This window comes from Leopardus geoffroyi, chromosome B4 (assembly GCF_018350155.1).
Source record: "Leopardus geoffroyi isolate Oge1 chromosome B4, O.geoffroyi_Oge1_pat1.0, whole genome shotgun sequence".
NCBI lineage: Eukaryota > Metazoa > Chordata > Mammalia > Carnivora > Felidae > Leopardus > Leopardus geoffroyi.
Window position 1 is genome coordinate 137,979,428 of NC_059341.1, and position 12,930 is coordinate 137,992,357.

At 58.3% G+C, this 12,930-nt stretch overlaps 1 protein-coding gene across 3 annotated transcripts in view; it reads right to left on the bottom strand.

Moving 5' to 3' along the window:
* Positions 1–10,859: 10,859 nt before the first annotated feature.
* The window catches only part of PHF21B (PHD finger protein 21B), a 91,825-nt gene continuing 89,754 nt past the window's right edge, over positions 10,860–12,930 (bottom strand). For 2 of the 3 annotated variants that reach the window (XM_045463486.1, XM_045463488.1), the window contains exon 13: positions 10,860–12,726. In XM_045463486.1, the coding sequence (XP_045319442.1) occupies positions 12,508–12,726 (219 nt within the window). In that variant the 3' untranslated portion in view covers positions 10,860–12,507. The remainder of the gene's footprint in view (positions 12,727–12,930) is intronic. The other variant, XM_045463489.1, reaches the window with a different exon arrangement.

Genomic DNA, 12,930 nt, shown 5'->3' on the forward strand with positions numbered 1-12,930 from the left:
GACGGACCCACCAGGTTGTAACCACGGCCTCAGCGGAAATGGGAATTTATCGGTGAGGGCCTCCCGTCCGGCCTCGACTGTTGCTGTCATGCCGGGTGGCAAACTGTAACTTCGGGTCACAGCCGTTCGTTATTGTCCGCGGGTGAGCGGGGAGCTGAGCGGTTCTTCTGCTCCTGTCGGGCTGGCCAGAGGTCACCTGGAGGGACGCAGCTCCCTCGAGGGTGTCGCATGCCTTCGGCAGGCGGGGCAGGGGCCGGGGTCGCTCGTGTGCGGGCAGGGGGCCGTCACGGGTGCAGGTGGTTTTCAAGCTTTGGCTGGTGGTGTGGATACTCACACCCGTTGGCCAGGGCAAATGTCATGTCCGAGGCCAGGGTCACAGTGGGAGGGCTCTGGGACGTTGTTTAGCAAAGGGCGGCCATGGGGGCGGCTGGGGGATTGGGGCCTGCCGGGGGTTCCTGGTCGTGTTCCGCCTCTACGTTGGGAGACGCGCGCTGTGTTTCCCGCTTAGATAGGGCAGAGAAAGGTGGTTCCGCATTCCCAGCACAGAGCCCCCCAGATTCACCCCGATTGGACAGGCTTGGGCCACGTGCCCACCTTGACCCTCACCGTGGTCGGGTCTGTGCCGATTGCCCTGGGCCCGAGTCGTGCACCCCACCCTGGGCTGGGGTTAAGGACGGGTGGCGCCCCAGATGCGTCAGCCCCGGCTTCCGTCACAAACACCACGGGCTGGGGGCTTACGCGACAGACGTTTATTTCTTACAGGCTGGAGTCCAGAAGCTCGAGCTCTGCAGGCCCATGCGGCCGGCTTCTGTCGAGCGCCCTCTCGCTGGCTTGTGCACGGCCACCTTCTCGCAGTGTCCCCGCCCGGCAGGATGGGGAGAGAGGGAGACAGAGAGAGCCCTTTGGAGTCTCTTCGCAGAAGGACACTAATCCTGGTGACTCAAGGCCCACCCTCGTGACCTCATCCGACCTGAATTACTTCCATAAGGGCCCCGTCCCTGGTTACAGCCGCCCTGGGGTTCGGGGCTTCAATGTACGGGTTTGGGGGTGAGGGGGCACAAACAGTGCATCCGTAGCACCAGACGGGATGGTGACAGGTCGCCTGCCACCCTCCACCGAGCATAAGCCGTGTGTCAGGACTGCGTCAGGAGCCCCAAGCTCTTGCTGCATGGAGGGGGGGAGGGCTGTCAGGGAGCAAAGGATAAATGTCCGTTGCACATCCCCCCAGGCTGTCCAGGCCTGGGATGGGGTGCTGACCCCCGACTGAGCAATGCCCCCAGGTGCCCGTGTGGGTCCTGGGGTCTCCCAGGAGAGAGTGGGTGCCTCCCTCACCTCTCCCTCTCTCTTCTCACTTTCACGGGGTTAATCCCCCTCCCTGAGCTGATGTGCTTGGCTTTGCTGTCTTTAAAGAAGGGGCCGTGTGAGCTCGGCCAGTACCTCCCAGCACCTGCCAGTGGACGGCTGACCCCTCCCACTGAGGACCGTTTGGACCCACGAGCCGGGGAGCCGTTTCTCTGACACGGATTCCGGCCCTTGTCAGGGCTATAGCCCAGCGTCCCTGGGCCCTGGCCGTCCATCCGGTTCGCAGGGACGTTGATCCCATTAAAGCCGCTGGAGCAGAGGGGGTGGGGATCCCCAGATGCTGCGAGGGGGTCCCTGCTGCTCCCTGAACGCCTTCCCTGGGAGAGGAGGGCTCTGTGGCCTCAGGTCGAACGTGGTCAGAGGTGAGGGGACAGACACGGCAACGCGGGGCCACAGGCCGGCGACAGGCAGCTGCGTTCTGCTGGGTCCCTGCTCCATAGGGGCTGGTTCTCGTCTGCTCTCACCCTTCACCGCGCTCGGTCCATCCCGTTCTTCTCACGCCTTTGGCTGACCCCGGCCAAAACGACCCCATCACACAGCTTGGAAGGTGACCCTTGCTTCACTTTCTGTTCTGCCACAAAGCCTCTTCCCTTTTCCTTCTTCTTTTTCAAATTCGACCCTCCAAGCCCTGACCGGCCACAGCCAGGTGCAGAGAGCCCAGAGCGGACCCAAGAGACTTCCGGAGAGGAGCTGCCCGCCTGGCCGTGGCCTCCAGGGAGGCTGCCTGGCCTCTGCCCCCCTGTGCCTGGGAAGGGGTCTTGTGCTCGCGCACTCCAGCACAACCCCAGAACAGCCTCCGGGTTCTGTTGCCAGGGAAAAACAAAAACAAAAACAAAAAAACCACCCTGAAATAAAAACGATGGCTCCCTTAAGAGCACACCGCTGTGAACAGCAGAATTAACAACGACATTAAATCAAATCTCGTGCATTATGCAGAAGGGTTTACAGGGTGACGCGCGTCTGTGAAATAGATGTCTCAAATTTCCTGACTCCGAGAGGTGGCCCCGAGACGTGTCCCTGTGGCTGCCTTGATAACAGTCTCCCTTTCACAAACGATAATTGCGGAATCTCGGCTTCGGCACGGCGTGGCCTTGTCACCCTTCCTTGTATCAAAGCACGATTTCCCCCGTCATTTCCGCGGCAGAAGAAAGCGATCACGGTGGTCATGTGTTGGAGACACATGTGGTGCATTTCATCGTAAAACAATGAGTTGTGACGCGGACCCGGGGACTCCAGGGTGTCTCTGTTGACAGGACGTGGGGAATACATTGTTCAAACATTCACTTTTGCAGAAACGGCAGAGGTTTTTAAGTGACCCCGGAGATTAGGCAGGCTGCCCAGATCTCGTCGCTGATACCCACGATGAATTACTGAATGCCGTCCAGAACATAAAAGTCGGCAGAATGCACGCGGTCGGTCGGTCTGCCCGGAGGAGAGCCACGGCACCGTCACTGGGGGAGCAAGGACGGGGCACCTCGCTTCTGTTACCAGCTCGGATCCACAGCTGTGTGGCCCCGGGCCAGTCATTTTGCCCAGTCAGAAGGTTCAGCTTGGGTTTCTTTCTGTCCCCCGCTGTAGGGGTGCGAGCGGGGTGCAGGAGGCGCTGCCCCCTCTGCCTCCATCCCGTGTGCTTCTGAGCACCTGCTTCGAGCCAGGGAGCGCCAGTCTGTCAGTAACAGAGACGGGTAGGATGCGCTTCCTGCCTTCCCGGGGCTGGCGGACTAGTCGGCGAGTAAATAAGCAACGAAACGCACAAACCAGCGTGTTTCAAGCCAACGCGGTGTGCACGGGACCCGGGGAAGTGTGGAGAGCGGGTAAGGGACAGAGGAGCGTGTCGAGGGCACCGGCCGGCCCTCTCACCTGACCTGCGGGCAGCCGAGGGTGGGGATCTGCCCTGACGTGGAGAGGGTGGGAGAGGAAGGACAAGTTCTGCTGGTTTGCGAACAGACAACCCCGCTGTTGTAAGAACAGCTGCTCAGAGCGGGGAGAGAACTGAATGACAGAAAGTATAGAACGAGAAGGTGAAATTGCTCGGAATTGTACCGCTCGCACATAACCACTGTTAATATTTTGAGGCGCGGGCTTTTATGTGCTGCTGGGAGAGCTGTAAATCGGCACACTTTGGAGGGCAATTTCGCCAGATGGTGAGGCGAAAGTTGGCCCAGCAATCACGCGTCTGGGTGGAGAATCGGAGTGTTACGGCAGTGTTCTTGTCCCTGCGAGTGGCCAGCTGCGGCCTGAGTGTCCGTCGGTAGAAGAGAAGACAGATAAAGGAGTTACGTCCATGGGGCCGAAGGGTAAAAATGAACGAATTGGGTCGGTATGGCTCGACACGGGTAGATCTCCAAATAGTACATCGGCAGGGGAAAACGCCGGAGCATGATAAACACAGTGTGTTATCACTTGTGTGAAGTTCTAAGCATCCCCAACCCTATTTCTGTTCATAAGTTGTACAGTATTGCACTGTTTAAAAAAGAGCCCACTTTTAAGTAATCTCTACACCCACCGTGGGAGCTGAACTCACAACCCCAAGATCAAGAGTCGCACGCTCTAGGGACTGAGCCAGCCGGGCGCTCCGGTATTAGGCTTTTCTGAACAACATACGTAGAAGACAGATTCTTAAAAAGTGAATAGGTGGAGACATGCCAAGTTCCTCAGGAGAGAAGCAAAGGGGCTTTATAGCTCCTACAAGACTCGGCCTTTCCACAGACAACATCTATGGACTCGACGAAATACAAAAGAACAAAAATAAACAAAAAGCAATGACTTGAAGGCACTGGAGAGTGAACAAGGACAGAGTCTGGAAGGGAGGCCACACTTGGAAAAGTGAATGGCACAGGGTGACCTTCCGTTATGTGGCTTTTAACAACCGAGCCAGGCCGAAGCCGGCACTTGTGTTCGAGTGGCTGTATCTCCGGTAGAAATCTGGCCTTTTTGGCTGGGAGAACAGGACAGAGTTTGGGACGACAGTCACCAGGAAGCGGGGACAGGGTTCCACCCAGGAGAGAAACAGCTCGGGAGAGGCTAAATCGCATGCATCAACTCTGCCCAAAGTTTTGCTTGATCCCTGAGCCACTCCTGTGCGGGACAGACACCAGCTGTGGCCAAAAGACCCAGCCTGAGGTTTATGCCTCTACTAGAGTTTGTGGCCTGACTCCCAACGGAAGCCAAAGCCTCTACAACATAATAACAACGTCTAGCATACAATGAGAAATCGTTATGTGAAGGACCAGGAAAATGCAGCCTACTCTAACACAATCAACAGAGACCAAGGTGTTAGAAATAACGACCAGGGATGTGAAAACAGCGATTAAACACCTTCTCAAGCACATAAGGGCAAACGTGCTTACGATAAATGCAAAAATAGGGCGACCGGGTGGCTCAGTCAGAATGGTGGGCTTCAATCCAACCATGTCCATAACTATTTTCTTTACATTTTTTTTTAATGTTTATCTTAGACAGAGACAGAGACAGAGTACACACAGGGGAGGGGCAGACAGAGAGGGAGACACTGAATCCGAAGCAGGCTCCAACTCTGGATTTCAGCTCAACATGATCTCATGGTTTGTGGGATCGAGCCCTGCGTCGGGCTCTGGGCTAAAGGTGTGGAGTCTGCGTGGGATTCTCTCTCTTCCTCTCTCTGCCCCTCCTCCATTCACGCTCTCATTTGCATGCAATTAATTATTAACAAAAAAAAAGAAATGCAAAGATTAGAAGTCTCAGCAAAAAACATAGAAATCATAGGAAACAAAGGGGGAATTCTAGAAAACCAAATACAATACCTGACAGTACAAGGGGGGAACTAAAAAGCAAGATAGAAACACCGGTTCTGTTTACTAGGAGAGTAGAGATGACAAAAGAAAGTCAGTGACCTTGAAGGTAGCCTAATAGAAATTACCCAATCTAAGGTATAAAGAGTCAAATGGGGGTGCCTGGATGGATCGATCTGTAGAGCATGCAACTCGTAATCTCGGGGTTGTGAGTTTGAGCCCCACGTTGGGCCTAAGGATTACTTTAAAAAAAATAGAGTAAAAGGATTGAAAAATATGAACGGAGGCTCAGAGACCTGCGGGACAATATCAGAATATCTCACAAACATGTAACTGGAGTTCTGGAGGCAGGAGAGAATAGGACACAAAAAGTATTTGAAAATTAATGGCTAAAAGTATTTCCAGTTTGGTCAAAGACCTACATTTTCACATTCAGTCATCTCCATGAACCCCCAAACTGGATAAAATACAAAGAAAACGACACAGAGGCACCCTGTAGTGAAACTTCTGGAAACCAAAGATAAAGAGGAAATCCTGAAAGCTTCCAGAAAAAAATGATACAGCAGACCAGCCGCTGGGTGCAGCGGACCTACGAGCTGAAACTATTTAGGCCAGAAGACAGTGGAATAAGGTCTTGTTCCAATACAGTAAAGGAACGATAATAAATTGCCCAAAGGAGGGGGACAGTGTGCAAACCACAATTCTCAGTCAGTCAAAAATATTTTAAGATAAAAGGTTGAATCAAAACTTTTTTTAGGTGAAAAACAAAACAAAACAAAACAAAAAAAAACTAAGGAATTTTTTTCATCAGCAGACCTGAACAACAATAACAAAAAATGCCAAAGGAAGTTCTTCAAGGTGATGGGAAATGAGAACAGATTGAAACCTGGATATGTTGGAATTCATGAAGATCGCGGAGCCTCCGGAAGCTGTCCGCACAGAGCCCGACGCAGGGCTCGAACTCACGAACCGTGAGATCATGACCTGAGCCGAAGTCGGACGTTCAACCGACTGAGCCACCCGGGCGCCCCTCAATAGTTATTTTCTAATGTTAACATACTAAATTCGACAATGAAGAGCAGGGCAGATACTGTCAAAATGGACATAAAAGCAAGACGTGACTATATGCACTTTAATATTTATTTAGGGAGCACGAGTAGGGGAGGGGCGGAGGGAGAGAGAGAATCCTAAGCAGGCTTCGTGCGCAGTGCAGAGCCCGATACGGGGCTCGATCCCGTAACCCTGGGATCACGACCTGAGCCAAAACCAAGAGTCAGATACTGAACCGACGGAGCCGTCCGGGCTCCCCGACTGTGTGCACTTTAAGTAGATAGGTTGGAGGTAAACAGGAGAGAAGACATATACCTGGATACATTGGTCAACGGGAATCGAGGGTGTCTACGTTACCAACGTATAAGCCGTTGCAATCTCGATCCGTCCGCTTTGGGCCAACTGCTAAATTCCGAGAATTAGCTTGTGTCTGGAAATGTTGTGAGGAATCTGGGGTTGCATTTTCGAACACAGCACCTGGGGCCGACCTGGACACACGCTGGCTTTGGAACCACAGCCCTCCACGTCTCTGTCATTTGCACGCACGCGCACGGGTGTGTGCGGGTCGGTGGGTGTTTGGCCACTGGCTCTCTAGGGACACAAGAGCCTGATGTGTAGCCTTCGCCCATTTCCCTGCTGTAAATACGCCCACCACGGCTAATTGCAAACTACCAACACGAAGTCCCCGGACACGGATCTGGTCGGAGAGGCACACGGGGACTTGGCCGGTGGCAGCCGGCTCCGGCCGACACATCGCCACGCGCCCAGCAATGACCCTTTCCCGGCCGGGCCTCCCCTCCAAGACGGGCCGGTTCGGAGCTGCGCTGTCCCGCAGGTGGGTGGGATCCCTCCGTTCTGTTTGGAAACCAGGGATCCTTGGGGGTGGGTGACGGGGCCTCGCCACACGGAGGCTGGCCGGGAACTGGCAGCCGCAGCCGGCGCCCGGCCCTCTGTGCCCGGTGCGGGATCCTCGCGGGGGTCCTGTGGGGGGAGAGACCCCTTCCCGCCCCGTCAGCGGGGGCAGGGTGAGCGGCAGGTGCCTAAGTGGGGTTTGGCTCTGTGGGTGGGGTCACGCGCTCTGGTCGCAGACTTCTCCCCGGGATGGGCCCAGGCCTCCACGTGCAGAAATGCCGTCACTGGAACCCACCCAGGAACGTCACCCAGAAACGGCAGGTGTTGTTTGGGGAGCCTGAAAGATGGGGTTGGGGGCAAAGCAGAGCTTAGCTTCGGAAGCTCCCTTCCCCCGCTGGGGGGCCACACAGGGCAGGGGGTGGGACTGGGCTCCCTGCCCAGCCTGCGGGGTCAGTACTTAGTTGGCTTGTGCTCCTTTGTCCCCTTGCACCTGTGCGTGGTCACCTGCAGCCTGGGGTGCCGTCGGCAGCTCCCAACAGCGAGGTGGCTGGGTCAGGAGCGGGCGTGCCTGCAGCTTGGCAGGGCGGCCTCCGGCTGACCCCCTGTGTCCCAAGAGGTGACCGGAGTCCAGCGGGCAGGGTAGCAAAGGTGCCTGGAGCAGCGGTGAGGAGCCACAGCCCAGGCTGAAGTCACCGGCTGGCTGCGTGACCTCGGAGTGCCACTCAAGTCCCTGCGCTTTGGTCCCCTCTGAGGGGCCGTCACGTGCCTGGGTGGGTCCGAGGAAGGAGCCAGGCGGGACGGGGCGGGCAGAGAGCGGGTCGTCGGGCAGGATGGCACCACGGTGTCTCCACCTGTGAGCGGCGTGGGGGCAGATGAGGCAAAGGGGAGAGTGCCGAGGGGCCTGGGGGCCGGGGGGCAGAAGCCACGGGGAAGCAGATCTCAGACAACCCAGGAAGGGTGTCTGTCATGGGTTGAATCGTGTTCTCCAAAGAGGTTGGAGTCCGAACCCCCAGGACGAGTGACTGTGACCTTGGAAACGGGATGACTAAGTTGGTGTGAAACCATGAGGGTGGCCCTGGTCCAGTGTGACCTTGCCCTCACAGAAGAGCCGCACACGGGACAAAGCAGAGATCGGGGTGATGGGTCTACGGGCCAGGGAACGCCACAGCTCGCCAGCAAGTTACAGACAGAAAATGACAAGGACACAGGGGGAGACGGCCACCCAGGAGCTGGGAGCCTGCGACAGCTTCTGTCGCCCAGTCCCAGGGGGAACCAGCCCAACTGGCAGAGAATTCATTTCTGTTGTTTAAACAGTGTGGTCTTGGGAGCAGGGGCGGTGGGGGGGGGGGGTTCATCCAAATTTGGAGGGAATTCCTGTCCTGCTCTGAGGGTCCTGGACGACCCCCCCCCCCCCGCCGCCCCCGCCGCCCGTGCCAAGCCCCTGCCTTTCGTGGTGGGAGCAAGGGCTCCCTGGAACCCCCCGTGGGATTGGAGGACAGAGACAAGGAGGAGCGTGGACCCACCCCCCTCTGCAGCTGCAGGGGCTCGGGCAGCCCTGGTCTCTCCAGCTTCCTGCCCCCACCCTCCACCCTCAGGGGCCGAATGGGCCTGGCAGCTGGACTGGGAGCCGGGAGCCTGCGGGGACCAGGTCCTGAACCAGGATGGAGGCAGCCCGCGGCCTGGCAGCTGCTTCTCGAAAGGCTCCTTCATTTAGTCTGCGAGTATTACCGAGCTCCTGCTTACTGTGTGTCAGGCAATGTTTTAGATGCCGGGAATTGGTGAGTAAAAGCGACCAAGTTCCTTGCGTTTGTGAAGCAAAGTCAAAAAGGTGAATCATAGAAAGTTGTTAAAGCCTAAGGAATCAACAGGGAAGGAGAGGAAATGCCAAGTCTTTGGGTGACCGGGCGCAGCTGCACGGAGGGGGGAGACGGTGGTCGACTCCCTAAGCGAGTGTAAGTGGGGGAGCCGACCGAAGAGACAGCTGGGCATGCCGGGCAAGGACATGTGCGGCCTGTGCAAAGGCCCTGTGGCAGGAGCATGCCGCGTGGGTTCCAGGTAGAGCAGGGAGGCCGCGTGGCTGGAACACGGCGAGGAAACTGGAGAGAGGCAGGAATGCGGTAAGCGTGGCCCTTGTAGGGCTTGAGCTGCTGCTGGGCAAGGTGGGCCGTGAAGCGGGGTTTCGGCAGAGGCCTCGTCCTGCTAGCTGCTGGCTCGAGAACCGACGGCAGCGAGATGGGGGAGGAGCACGTGGCTGCGGTAATCCCGGTGAGGCGGTGGGCTGAGACCCACCCAGGTGACGCTGGCGTGGGTGGGGCACACGGCCACCTCCCGCGTGTATTCCGAGGGCATTGCCGATGATCAGGGGCGGAGGGTGAGGCCGCTGGGGCGCTAGCCCGTGTTATCAGGAAGGTGGCATCTCCCGGACACAGGACACGAGCAGGGGAGCTGGCCTGGCGGGGACAGACGCTTGCTGGTGCCCAGTGCGCTGGGGTCCGTGGCAGAGGCCCAGTCCGCAGGTGAGAGTTGGGAGCGGCCAGCATAGACACGGAAAACCGGGAGGCGGGACGAGGTCAGCCAAGGAATTCGGGAGCAGAGAGGTCAGAGCACAGACCGGGAGACCGGGGCTCTCAGGCATTCAGCGATTAGGCGGAAGAGAGAACTGGAAAAAACAGGCGAGCGGGGGAGGGGCGTGGGGGGGTCCCGGAGTCTCCTCCAGCAGGAGGGCCAATGTGTCACCCGCTAGGTCTGGCCACAGGAAGGTCACTCCTGACCCTGAACTGGGCAGCTCCAGGGGAGCAGAGGCAGCCTGACGGGAAAGGACCCCAAAAGGTGGGAGGAACATAAGGAACTCAGAACAAGGGGGCTCTGAGTCCCCCAGCCAGGAGGGCGAGGGGCTCCCCGGGGGCCCCGGGGCTGAGACTGGCCGGCTTTCGGGGGCGGGGAGGGGTGCGTAGGGGGTGGTGAGGGATCTTGTGGCTGGGGGTCGGGCAGAGCGGCCTTGAGTTCTAGGCCCCGCCCAAACCATGTGATTCTGGGCCAGCTTGGAAACGGGACAGGACTGTCGGGGACCCCGGCCAGGTGGCCCAGCCCTCCCCTGTCTCTGGGCACATCGCTCAGTCCTGGGGCTCCAGTCAGCCGTCACTTCGTATCTGATCCCACCCTCGGCCACATCTGGTTGTCCACAGCTGGGTTCCTCCTCACCTGACTGAGCCTCCCGGAGGCCCCTGGAGCTAGGACGTGGGGGGGGGGGGGGGGGGCGGGGTCTGGCTCCCCAGTTTGGCCGCCCTCTTGAAAGGCCAAGGACTAAGCCCCAGGGTGGCAGTAGGACCTCGTGTGGAACAGAAAAGGCAGGTGCTGTCGATGGGCGGAGAGAAGCAGGAACGAGTGAGGGAGTGGGGTCCACACCGCACAGCGCCTGGCCTGGAGGGTTTCTGCCGCTTGACAGCCTCCGCCTGGTCCCAACAGGTGTACCTGCCACCTCTGGGGGGCGCCCACGAGCTCTCTGCTGCCCCCCTCCCTGGGGGTGGGCCCGCGGCGGGACCCCGCCGTTCCACCTCCGCGAGTCTCCCCGCCCCATGTGTCCCCGGAGGCCTCTCTGCTGACGGCACGGTAACGAGAAGCACACAGCTCTGAAATCATCAGTTGCGTTTAATGCATCGTACAGAAGGAAAACTACATGGGCATATTTAAGACAAACACTTTTCTCTATCCTCACTACCCACTGGACGGTCCTCCTTGGTCCAAAACACTACGCCTCGAGACACGTCGGCAGCTACCCCTCCCGGGTCCAACCTCTCACATCCTCCCGTTACGTTTTTTTAAAAAAAAAATCGAATCCGATCCATCCAAGAAGAAAAACGAACCAACAGAAAGGAACCTGAAGACATTTACATCGCAAGCCACGCGGTGACGCACAATTGGCATCTAGAGTAACCAACATAGAAGACGTGTGTCTCACAGCTCACTTTGTTCATCAATAGAAGAATATAAAAATCTTGTTCAACCCAGCGTTGAGTGTATTAAAATAGATCTGTATCGTACAGCACAGTTTCTCCCGGAGTCGAGACAATGACAGGAGGGACCACGGCAGCCCGTGGGGTTCTGGCCAGCCTCCCTGCTCTGCACTTGGCGGCGTGCGCGTGTGCGTGTGTGTCTGGGGCCGCGTGTGCACGCACGCACGTGTGTCCAATGCAGCGCGGCACCGTGTGATATGCTGGGGTGGGAGCCCTGTGGCTTCCCCGACGCCTATCCCATTGTGCTAGGTCCCTCGGGACCGGAGAAGCCGGAGGCGGGGTGTGACGACCCAGCCCAAGACGCGGGAGCCCTTTTAGGACGGCGCCCTCCGCTCTCACTAACTCAAGGAGGCAGCAAGAAAAGGGACTCTCGAGTCTCCAAAGGCCAAACCCTCCAGAGGCCACGGCCCCCTCTCCCTCCCCACCCTCTCTCCCCGCCCCCCCAGCCTCCTTCTGAAAGAACCCTCTGGATCTCTCCAGGTTGGGAGTCCCCCAGGAAGGGCTTTTGCATTCGTACCTTGCAGCCGAGACTACCATTGAGCGGGAAGAGAAGTCCGCAAGCATCCCCCCTTCACATTAAATAGCTTACAATAAAAACGCCATACAAAAATGTAAAGTTATTTTTTGGCATAGTGTCTGTACTGGCAAGAAAAGAGGAGTGGAACCCTTTATCGGCTCTTCGAGGGGAGAAAGGAAAAGGCTTGGGTCGTTAAGTTGAAGGATTCAACCCCAAGTAGAAAACCTGCCACGTGCCTCCCCTGCGTGCCCGCAGCCCCATCTTGCCCAAAAAACTCCATGAGAAAAATACGTCGGTGGCAAAAGGAGTCCAAACGATCAGCTAAGGGAAGGAGCCTCGGGGGCACGCGGGGACCCTGGCAGGTGGGTACCGCAGCGTCCCTGGAGGGACCCACAGTGTAGTTTCTTTCAAGTTCGACAGCTGTGACTCTTAACGCTAATAATACTGACTGACGAGGGCCCGCGATCCAGAAGGCGCTGGAGCCCTGCGGCCTCGAGCCCCGAGCCCCGGGCCCCTACCTAGATTCGCTACCCACTGCTCGTCCCAACTACCCCTACTACTCAGCTAGGTCCCCGGCTCCCCTCCCAACCTCTCTCTGCCCTTCTCTCCCCCGGGGGCAGCACGAGGCCGGGGAGACAGCTGTGCCTGGAAGCCAGGGGCCCGGGCCAGCCCCCCCAACGGCCGGGGGGCTGACTGTGCACCCGGCCGTCTCGCGCCCACCTGGCCTCCTGGGGTCCCGTCCGCACGTGGAGGGTAGGACTGCATCCCAACCCGTCCCGGTTCCTTCTCCCCTTCTTTCCTCCGTCTCTCTCTCTCTCTCTCGGTCTGGTTTTAGTTTCGTCTGAAATTCATAGTGTTTATGAATTAAGGCGGACAGAACCCTCAGGTCTGGTGAGCGGGGGTCCCAGGAACCTTCCGTGGGTGTGAAGCCGGTCCCTCGGGGTCAGTTGTGCCCCTGGGGCTGCTGGAGGGCGGGGTGCACGGCCGCTGCCGAGGGCTTGGTCCAGGGCCCGGCCAGCAGCGGGGCGGGGCCGGTGGTCGTCATGGCAACTTGCAGCACCTGCTTGCCCTGAATCAGTCTCAGGAGGGCCCGCAGGCGGTCCAGGGATGTCTGGGTGCCCCTCTGCCGGGCCAGCAGGCTCGTCTTAAGCTCTAGGCATTTCTGCAGGGGGAGAGAGGGGCAGGGGGAGGCTCTCAGAATTCAGCCGTGCAGGCGTCCCGGGGCCGCCGCCCTCTCGGCCCCTCTCCCCCTACAGCTCCTCCCCTCCACTGCGGGGGCCCGAAGGACGCCGGCCAAGGGCCTCCGGCAGCCCAGGAGAAATCCGTTGTAGAGTTCAGGGCTAGAAACGGCGTGCCTGTGCCAGAG